Here is a 10,656-nt window from a genome sequence, read left to right as displayed (position 1 = left end):
GCTATGTTCCTGCTGGTAAAAGTTCTAGCTGAATCGGGTGCTGGGGATGTAGCGGTTGGCTAAGCACATGCCCAGCGTATGAAAGGCCCTCAGTTATATTCCCAGCATAGGATGGGGGTGAGAACTGGAGGTTGTTCTTAGAACTGGAATGGATAATAATTAGTTTTAAGGCTGTGGGTATGGTTTAGTTGCAAAGCTCTTGCCTAACATGAGAGATGCATTAGGCTCCATCCCTAGCACTACAAAAATAATAGTCGGCTGGCAGTTGTAGAGCACGCCTTTAATCCCAGTATTCAGGAGGCAAAGGCAGGCGGATCTCTGTGAGTTCGAGACCAGCCTGATCTACAAGAGCTAGTTCCAGGATAGGCTCCAAAAAAACCACAGAGAAACCCTGTCTCAAAAAACAAAAAAACAAAACAAAACAAAACAAAAAAAAAAAACCCCAAAAGATAGATAGATAAATAAATAAATAAATCTTAGATTAGAATTAAAATAGTGGGGCTGGAGAGATGGTTCAGCAATTAAGAGCACAGACTGCTCTTCCAGAGGACCCAGGTTCAATTTTCAGCACCTACATGACAGCTCACAATTGTCTATAACTCCAAGATCTGATGCCCACACTCAGACATACATGCAGGCAAAACACCAATGCATATAAAATAAAAAGAACTAGATTATAAAACAAGAATTAACATACTGTTAGCCAACCCCTGCTATTAGTAGTAAAACCAGCATTAAAGTGCCTATCAATTTAGAGTTAGTATCAGTGTTCCTATTGGCGCTGCAGCTAGAATCCACAGCAGAGCTAGTCGTGAAGGGAGTGAGCGGGACTAGCACTTGCATACAATAAGCACCCAGGAGACAAATCTCTACTTGGAGATTGCAGAGTCACATAAGTACCCAATAAAAAAATGGAATATTTGATATGTTGAGAACTCAGATTAAAGACAATTGGATCACTTCACATTCAAATTCATTTATTCTCCCCTATATGGAAGTAGTTATCATGGTTACCCCATTACAGATGAGGGCACGGTGACTCATGAATAACTAACGCTGTCTAGGTCTCCCATCTAGTAGCTGGTTGGGTTGGAAGAGAATGATGGGCTAGCCCCAGGTCCAGACTCTGTGGCCTTCCTTGGTAAACAAGGGTTCCCCAAAGGAAAGGGACACACAGCAGTTTAACACAAGCCTGCCATTTTTTTTTCTTTTTTTTATTTATTTATTTATTTTTTTAGATTTATTTATTATGTATACAACATGCCAGAAGAGGGCACCAGATCTCATTCTAGATGGCTGTGAGCCACCATGTGGTTGCTGGGAATTGAACTCAGGACCTCTGGAAGAGCAGTCAGTGCTCTTAACCTCTGAGCCATCTCTCCAGCCCAAGCCTGCCATTTTTAAAGCCTATGGGGACAATGGCTTTCAGAGAAACACAACAAGAAGATCAGCTCCTCTGGAACAGGCTGGTAGGCAGGCTAAACTGACCCTACTGACTCATTTGGCTTTGTCCTTGTCTTTCCCCTTGATGGGTCTCAGTCTCCCCAAGTGAGAAATTTCTAGGGCTATGACAGAAAGTCATATGAGAATCCAAATGCAGTGCCTAGTGTGAGTGTGTGTGTGTGTGTGTGTGCACGTGCGCGATGATTTTTATGCAGACACGGTGCTCAGAATCTACTGACAGAGGTTTGTGTGGGTGTGAGGCACTAGTGGAGCGAGACAAGAAGATAGGGTGGACTGTAAGCATCCAGTGACCAGGGCTGGAGAGCTGGCCCCTCAGCGCAAGCTGACAGCAGAGCCACAGGTCACACCAGCCACATCCTCACACCAATGCCACCAACATGGGGCATATCCTAGATAGTTCCCCCTGGGGGTCATACTCTCAGACTCTGGCACTGTGCATCTCTCTCCAACATTATTTTTTACTTCCCCCTTCCTTTCTCTGTCTATGCCCTTGGCCCCTGCCATTTCCAGGTTTTTCCTTCGTTTGCCTCCTGTCCAGCTCTGCCCCATCTTGTCTCTTTGACTCTCCCTACATGTTTAACATCTCAGGCTCTCTGAATCTCTCTAGGTGCCCCTTGCCTCCTTCCACTTCTCTGTCTCTTTCCTTTATTTACAGCTGTCCGTCTGTCTCTTCTTTGCCATCTCCTGTATATCTCTGTTCCTGCCTCTGCCTCTCTCTCACTTACTATCCGTCCCATTGGTCATCTTATCCCAATCCTCGGGGACTCACAAAGGAGTCCACTCTAGGTGTCCCCTCAGTTTCCCGCCTCTAACGTATGGCGGGCAACAAGTTGAGGCACAGTCCCTGTGTGCATCCCCCACCCTGCCCCCCAACCCCAAGACAGCCTGTTACTGCGGCACCAACAGCCACAGTCGCCTCCATCTGATAAGACTTATCTGCTGCCCCAGAGCAGGCCAGAGCTGGCGTAAGCCCCAAGCACAAGCCCCAGACACTAAAGAAGTATACCTCCGCTCCGCTGCTCCTAGTCTAGTCTCCGAGGCTGGTCTATAAAGGTGGCTCACAGGTTCTAGTTGAAACACTCCCAGATCTCTATAAACCTCATTCTTCTCACCTGCAAAATGGGTACAGCTATACCACTCCTCTCCCAGAATCCAGGAGGGCTCACACACAATACAGGTCCAGTTCACACATAGCCTGGCACAGAGTAGGGGCTTTGCTAGTGGTGCGTGAAACTTATATTTAATATTGCCATGTATCTTGACTAGAGCTCACTTGACTAGACACTGGACTCCATAGAAGTCAAAGGCGAACTAGATCCAACAATCTACAGGATAGACAGGAAGGGTGGAGGGAGTACCAGTGCCTAAGAGGTCCCCCACAAGTAGGCGGCACACCCCCTCCCCGGCACCGCCCCACCCACTCGGGCACCAGCCACTCCTTGGGGAGGAAAGAGGAGGGAGAAGGTAGGTGGGTGGGAGGGAGGGCGGGCTGGCAAGAGGGAGGGAGGAAGGGAGCCTCAAAGGCCAAGGCCAGTGAGGACACCCCTTGGGATCTCTGAGCTCCACCACATCACTAAGGTGGCTGAACCCTCGCATCAACCATCCCAGGTCAGTCTCAATTCCCAAAGAGCCTCCAGCAAGGCAACCCCAGCCTGCTGCCCAAGCCTGCTCCAGGCTTTCTGACCCACATCTTGTCCCTAAAATGTGGGTCATCCCCGAATTCTTCCACAGCTCCCCAGACTTCTGCTTTCAGCCTCCATCTCTCCCCACAAACCCTTCTTCTGTCTGCCCCAACTTGGCCCCATTCCTTTTAAGATGCCTATGTCCTCTAACCCCTTAGCGCTCTCCTCCTCCTCCCAGGCCTACCATCCATAGATATTACCTCGCAAAAAAACAAAAAACTATGCCTTCATCCCCCATGCTCTTATCTCTGTCCCAAATTGTATTTCCACTAATTGAAACTTGTCTCTGCCTCTCGATCTCCTGAAGAAGAAAAACATTCACTTTGGCTTCCCTAGGTCTCCCATTTCTACTCCCAAGTGAATACTTCTGTTTCTACCCACGTCTTTCTGGCTAACGGCACCTGTCTCTGATCTGTCTAACCCTAGCTTTAACCCCCATCTTTGCCTTTCAGACCCTATGCCTGCTCCCTGGGTCTTCTCTCTGGCCTCCCAAATGGCCTCCTTCCCCTACTTCTTGGCCAAAATGCATTCGTTACTTTAGACACTAAGTTTGCTCTCCCCCAAATCTATTCTGTCACAGTGACCCTTGTGGCTGTCTTCTATAAGCTCTAAGGTCTAACTGCTCGCTGAATCCCACTCTTTCCGCACCTTTTCTACTCCGAGTCCCTGTTGGCTTCTCCCACTCTTTCTGTGTTCCCAGACTTCATCTAGACACCAGCCACAGTCCGGTCTGCCCTCTCTCCTAAACCTAACAGCTGCCCAGGAAAAGACCTTGCCTCTCTCCCATTTTACCATGACCAGCAGAACCTCTCTCTCCTTTACACTACATTTCTAACTTTGCAAACTTCACCCCTGATTCCCTAACCCCATGTTTCCCTAATCCAGCTTTGAACCCAAAATGTGTGTCTGAACTTTTAAGCTCGGCTCTACTTCTCAAACTCATGATTTCCTTTCCTAAACTCCATAGCCATACCCAAACTTCTGACTTCAACTCCACATTGGAGTCTGAAACTCTCCCTCGAGCCCCAAAGTACTACATCTGCTCCCCAGATCCTGCCTCAGTGCCTTTGGCCCCAAGGGACCCTTGTTGAGGCCTGGGGAAAGGCTGTTACCTGGGGTGAGGGGCTGGGCCCAGGGAGAGCTGTAGGTGCAGCTTCTGTGTCTCCTGGCTAGGGCAGCACTTTCTCTAGTGAGACAGCTGATAAGGAGCTCTCATATCCCCCAGCCTTGAGATAAACTTTATCTCTTGTCGGGGAGAGTGATAACTGGGGTGGGGGGGTGGGTCCTTGCTACAGGAGGGGTGGGCAGCTCTGAACCCACCAAGGTGAGAGGTCCAGGGGCGGGCAGTGAGGCCAGAGATGGAGGATGGTGACAGAGAAAGAGATCAGGAGATGGAGTGACACAGAGAGGAGGGGCACAAAAAGAACTGGGGAACAAGAGACAGAGACACTGAGAGAAAGACCATTGAGGCATAAAACACATGAAGGTGAAAAAGTTAGACAGAAAGAGTAGCAGTGCCATCAGAAGAGAGGCAGAAGGAGGACCGTGGACAGAAAACAAGAGAGAGGCAGAAACAGAAAGGAGAGAAGGAAAAATGAAGGGAGAGCAAGTCGTGGAGAGTCAGAAACAATCGTAGAGGAAGCAGAGGGAGGGAAGGTAAACTGGTAGTCAAGAGGGAGAAGAGACACTGTCCAAAAAAAATGTGGGAATTCTGAGGTCAAGGTGATGGTGGACACAATTATGAGCTGTCTTATCCCCAGCAAGGTCCCCAACCCTGGGGTCAGCTCTTGCTGATCTACCGAGTGGGTAGGGAAGGTAGTCTTGTCCTCAGTCTGTGTCCCACTTCTCCCTACAGGGGCAGGGGCAGGGGCAGGCTCTGCAACTCCTTTACAAGCTGTGTGTAGTAAGGCGCGCCCGTAGTGAGCTGTGGGAATAGTGCCCTGTGAGCTGTGGGGACAGTTCAAGGTCAGAGAAAGAAATGGGAGGAATAGGCACTGGGAGGCAAAGAGATTCAGACTTGGAAAGACTGAAGAGACAGTAAGCAGTATGAGTATAGGAGAAAGCAATAGTAACAGACACAGAAGGCAAGTTGAGAAAGGTACAAAGACAAAGAAATTAAAAGATATTCGATATGGTCATACATGGATGGATAAAAGAAGGGCAGGACACACAAATTCATAAAAGCATAGAAAGGGGGGCAAGATACACCCTAGATGGTTGGGGAGACAATTCAGTGAATAAATTATTTGCTGCATAAGTGTGAGGACCTGAGTTCAAATCCCCAGAATCCATGCTGATGCAGTAGCATGCACATCAATAGCCCCAGCATACTTATGGGGAAATGGGAGGTGGAGGAGAATCTCGGGAAACTCACAGGCCTCTCCTGGTGTATGCACGCAGTAGAAAAATAGGAAGGGCGCCTGTCTTTAAAAAGGTGGAAAGTGAGGACCGACACCCATGTTTTCTGTCCTTCCCATATGTGTGTTCATGTACCCGCCCCCCACTACATAAACACAAAGATAAAATCTTTTTTTTTTCAAAGGTCCATCCTAGAAGCATAGCAAGATGTAGGGAAAACACAGTCAGCCCTGAAAGGAAATGGAGGGAGAAACCCAGGGAGCCAGAGAGTTAAAGAGATAGACATACAATATAAGACAGAGGCAACGGGTCACCACCCAGCTCTTAGTGTACCACCTCCACTATAGCAGATGGGGAAACTGAGGTCGAGCAAGAGTGGTGAGACTTGAAGGTTCCTGAAACAGACCCTTTCCCCCAGAGGGAGGATACCAGGGTGGGAACACCTCCCACCTGTCACTCTCCTCAGAGGAAGCCAGTAGCTTTGGGGTGATTTCAAAAGTTGGGCGGGGATGGCAGAGATAAGAAGTGTGGAGGCAGGGGTACTGACCCCTCATAGAGCAGGGAGGAACTAATGGGGCCCTCTGTCTACAGACACAACTGAGGTGGGGGAGGGGGTAAAGCCGGAAACCACGGGTTTCTGAGAAAGTCAGATGGCGAGATACAACAGATAGGATGAAGTTGGGGAGCACAGAAGGGTGAACCCCAAGGTCCTGAGGGAGCTGTCAAGGGGTCCAAGGGACCTTGGTTGCACACTTTGCCTCCACAGAAGAAGAAAGGAAGGAGAAGAGAGAATAAAAAGAAGAAATAGAAGGATGGGAGAAAAGAGAGAAGAGAAAGCTCACGGGAGGAGGAGAAAGAGGAAGGTTGGAAGGTAGAGAGCAGAGTAAAAGAGAAGGAAGGAAGGAGGAGATATAGAAAGAGGAAGAGAAACATGGCACATGAGACAGGGAACAAGGAAGGGAGAAAGGAATGAGACAGATGACAGTGGAAACAGGAAGGGGGAAGACAAAAGAGGGAAGAGAGAAGACATGGAGGTGAGAGAGAGGAGGAGGGATGGGAATAAGAGGAAGAGGAAAGGGTAGGAAGATGAGCAGTTGAGGATGGACGGAAGAAAGACAAGGGAGGCAGTAAGAAGAAATGAGGAAGTGCTCAAAGGAAGGAAGATGGGTAGGAAGTGAAGATGGAAAGCGAGACAGGAGAGAGAAAGGCCTGAGAAGGGAGGAAGCAAAGAGGAAGCGAATCTGAGTGGTGAAAAGGAGAAACAGACCTAGGTGACGACTTGGAGAAAAAGGATTTCTGTGTCTGACAACCCTTCTTGTCCTCACAGGTTAAACCCCAGTTTCCCCATGGATTTTCCTGGCCTAGGGGCCCTGGGAGCCTCAGAACCCCTGCCACAGTTTGTGGATTCTGCCCTGGTATCACCACCAGATTCAGGAGGGTTCTTCTCCTCAGGGCCTGAGGGTTTGGATGCAGCAGCTTCCTCCACTTCTCCAAGCGCAGGCACAGCTGCAGCCACTGCGCTGGCCTACTACAGGGACACGGAGGCCTACAGACATTCCCCAGGTAACTGCTGGGTAGTTGCCTTGGCACTGGCTGAGGACTGGTAGGATTGCCACAGAGACCATTCTACTCTTCTACCATTCAGTTCACAATTCTACTAGGGGGTCATCTTGGAAATAGAAGCCGTGTGTATGAATGTACTGACCCCTTCCCCCTACGACAGCAGTACTCCTTTCTGTGTGCCCTACTGGAGGGACACTTTAAGAGGCAAGGTTGGCAGTATGTGTTAGCTCTCTTTGGTGACAGTAGTCATTGCAATCCCAGACAGAAAGGGAAGGACGGTGTTGTCATTGCTACAGTGACCAGAGGGACTTAGAACCCAGGAGTTATCCAGGAAACTATTGTGGCTGCGTGGTGGAGGTGCACACTCTCAGCACTTGGGAGGCAGAGGCAGGCAGATCTCTGTAAGTTCGAGACCAGCCTGGTCTACAAGAGCTGGTTCCAGGACAGGCTCCAAAGCTACAGAGAAACCCTGTCTTGAAAAAAACATAAACAAACAAACAAATTGTTGTGGGAAGATTGGAAACCTAGCTGCCATGTTGGGACTGATGGACACCATAACATTGATTACCCTTAGGTTTAATGCTCTCCTTCTCCCCCCTCCACCCTGTACCCCTCCAACAGTCTTTCAGGTGTACCCGCTTCTCAACTGTATGGAGGGAATTCCAGGAGGCTCACCTTATGCTAGCTGGGCCTACAGCAAGACGGGGCTGTACCCTGCTTCAACTGTGTGCCCCAGCCACGAGGATGGCCCTCCTCAGGCCCTGGAAGACCCTGAAGGGAAAAGCAGCACCACCTTCTTGGAAACCTTGAAGACAGAGCGACTGAGTCCAGACCTCCTGACCCTGGGGACTGCATTGCCGGCATCGCTGCCTGTCAACAGCAGTGCTTATGCAGGACCTGACTTTCCTGGTCCTTTCTTTTCTCCCACGGGGAGCCCTCTCAGTTCTGCAGCCTATTCTTCCCCCAAGTTTCACGGAAGCCTCCCCTTGGCCCCTTGTGGTGAGGCTCTCAAAAAGGACAGGGAGGATGAGTTGGGCTAGGTAGCTCAAGGCAAAGTTAAGCTGAGTTAATGCTTAACTTTTTTCTCTGTTCACCCACCAGAGGCCAGAGAGTGTGTGAACTGTGGAGCAACAGCCACTCCACTGTGGCGAAGGGACAGAACAGGCCACTACCTGTGCAACGCCTGCGGTCTGTATCACAAGATGAATGGCCAGAACCGGCCTCTCATCCGTCCCAAGAAGCGATTGGTAAGACCAGGGGTTAGCCTGACTTATGCAGATGAGTTCCAGCCCAGGACAAGAGGCCATATTCTTCCCTCCTACAGGAACCCCTGCCCAACTCATGTTTGTCTCCAACACATCGTATACTTGCCCTCACCCTCATCCTTTCCCCATGGGGACACACCCATCCCTTTCCTATGCAGGAGCCCTACTCTGATCTAGAACTCTCATCCTTTACCTACCCTTTGAGGCTTCAAACAGAAACCCTGTTCTCAAATTTGTGTGAAAAACTTCACCACATCCATAAGTGGGCTTATTGCTTATGGTTCACATTGTAATCTCCTTGGATGCCTTCTTACAGAAGGCAGGACATCACTGAACTGGGCAAAAGGATTTTGTTTTCTGCACTGGGGATGGAGTCCCAGGCCTCATGCATGCTAGGCAGGTACTCTACCATAAGATTACACCCCCAGCTCCGAGATTTCTATAGCTTCCCAAGAAATTCTTTGTTTTGCTTTGCTTTTTTTTTTGTTTTTTGTTTTTCGCTTGAAATGGGGCTTTGTTATGTCATCCTGGCTGGCCTGGAACTATGTACACCGGACTGGTTTTGACTTTGTCACGATCCTCTTTCCTCTGTTTCCTGAGGGCCAGGAATGTAGGTATGAGTCACCACACCTGGCTTCTTTCAAAAGATTCAGATATGTGGCCAAAGTTGAAAACCAGAGACGGAAGGAGTCTCACACAGATTAAAATAAAATAAAGTCCTTGGCAGACAGTGGTAGAGGAGGCAGAAGCAGGAGTTCTGTGAGATCAAGGCCAGGCTGGTCTATAGAGCTAGATCCAGAATAGCCAGGACTACACAAAGAAACCCTGTCTCGAAAAAAAACAAAATAACAATAATATTAAAATTAAGTAATTTCCTTATCCTTGATAGGAAAACTTGGATTCAGTGGGACTCACATGCCTTCGGGAGTGGGACTCCCACCCCTTTTCTCAGGCCCCAACTTCTACTTTCCCAGAGCTCTAATCTACATCCTTTTGTCCCTCAGATTGTCAGCAAACGGGCAGGCACTCAGTGTACTAACTGCCAAACGACCACCACAACCCTCTGGCGCAGAAATGCCAGTGGAGATCCCGTGTGCAATGCCTGTGGCCTCTACTACAAGCTACACCAGGTGACAACTCTCCTTCATGGTGCTTGCCGTCCTTCCTCCACGGTGGTGTCCCCACACACCTTGAACTCCCTCTCCTACCCAGAGTCTTCCTCCTTTGCCCTCCCTTCCGCTTCTCTCAGCTTTCTCTTCTCGCGATTTCTTTCTCTATTCGCTTCTCCTCACGCTTAGCCACTCTTCCCATCTCAGGCCTCCTTTCTGTCCTTCCCCTCTCTCCCCTTTCTCTTCTTGCCACCTCCACTACCTTTCCCTCCCATGCACTAAGTCTTGGGTACCTCTTGTCAGTCTAGGAGGATATTCCAAGTTCAGGGCCTCACGGCCACATGTTTCTCTACACCAGCGGCATTGAGTACATCGCCCTAGTCATTGAATTAATTCCGTATTCTTAAAACAGTGGGGTTGAGAGGATGTCCCTAGCCCAAAGATATACACACAAAGGGCTGGAGCTGGCAACCCTGTGGTCTCCCTTTCTCCAGGTAAACCGACCATTGACCATGCGGAAGGATGGAATTCAGACTAGGAACCGCAAGGCCTCTGGAAAAGGGAAAAAGAAGCGGGGTTCAAGTCTGGGAGGAGCAGGAGCAGCTGAAGGGCCAGCTGGTGGCTTCATGGTGGTAGCTGGTGGCAGTAGTGGTGGGAATTGTGGGGAGGTGGCCTCAGGCTTGACACTGGGCACTACAGGTACTGCCCATCTCTACCAGGGCCTGGGACCTGTGGTGCTATCAGGACCTGTCAGTCATCTTATGCCTTTCTCTGGACCTCTGCTGGGATCGCCCGCAGCCTCTTTCCCCACAGGTCCTGTGCCACCTACCACCAGTACCACTGTGGTGGCTCCCCTCAGTTCTTGAAGGTACACAAAATGGCCTAAGCCTTGTGGCAGAGAAGGTGTCCCCTCTTTTTTTATTTTTATTTTTATTTTTGAGACAGGATCTCTGTAGCCCAGGCTGACTATGACAAATTCCTGATTCTCCTGCCTCTACCTCCCAAGCACTGGGATTATAGGCATGTATTGCCATGTCTGACATTTTTTTCCTGTTTTTTTGTTTTGTTTTGTTTTGTTTTGTATTGAGACAGGGTCTCACTCTGTAGCCCAGGTGGCTTTGAATTCCCTATGTAGTCTGGGATAGACTCAAACTTGACATCCTCCTGCCTCAGTTCCTGCGAGCTGGGATTCCAGGCATCTGCCTCCATGCCCAT

At 49.4% G+C, this 10,656-nt stretch overlaps 1 protein-coding gene across 1 annotated transcript; it reads left to right on the top strand.

The window, feature by feature from the left end:
- Positions 1-3,038: 3,038 nt before the first annotated feature.
- Positions 3,039-10,307, top strand: LOC121442583 (erythroid transcription factor). The gene is made up of 6 exons (XM_041644176.1): positions 3,039-3,072; positions 6,832-7,067; positions 7,689-8,066; positions 8,169-8,314; positions 9,337-9,462; positions 9,936-10,307. The coding sequence occupies exons 2-6, from the start codon at positions 6,851-6,853 to the stop codon at positions 10,305-10,307; spliced, it is 1,239 nt and encodes a 412-aa protein (XP_041500110.1). The 5' UTR covers positions 3,039-3,072; positions 6,832-6,850.
- Positions 10,308-10,656: the final 349 nt, after the last annotated feature.

The sequence above is a fragment of the Microtus oregoni genome, unplaced genomic scaffold (assembly GCF_018167655.1).
Source record: "Microtus oregoni isolate MIOR12 unplaced genomic scaffold, Mior012 000092F_000, whole genome shotgun sequence".
Classification (NCBI taxonomy): domain Eukaryota; kingdom Metazoa; phylum Chordata; class Mammalia; order Rodentia; family Cricetidae; genus Microtus; species Microtus oregoni.
The sequence above is the reverse complement of the archived record's forward strand: the minus strand, read 5'-3'. Positions and strand labels throughout refer to the sequence as shown.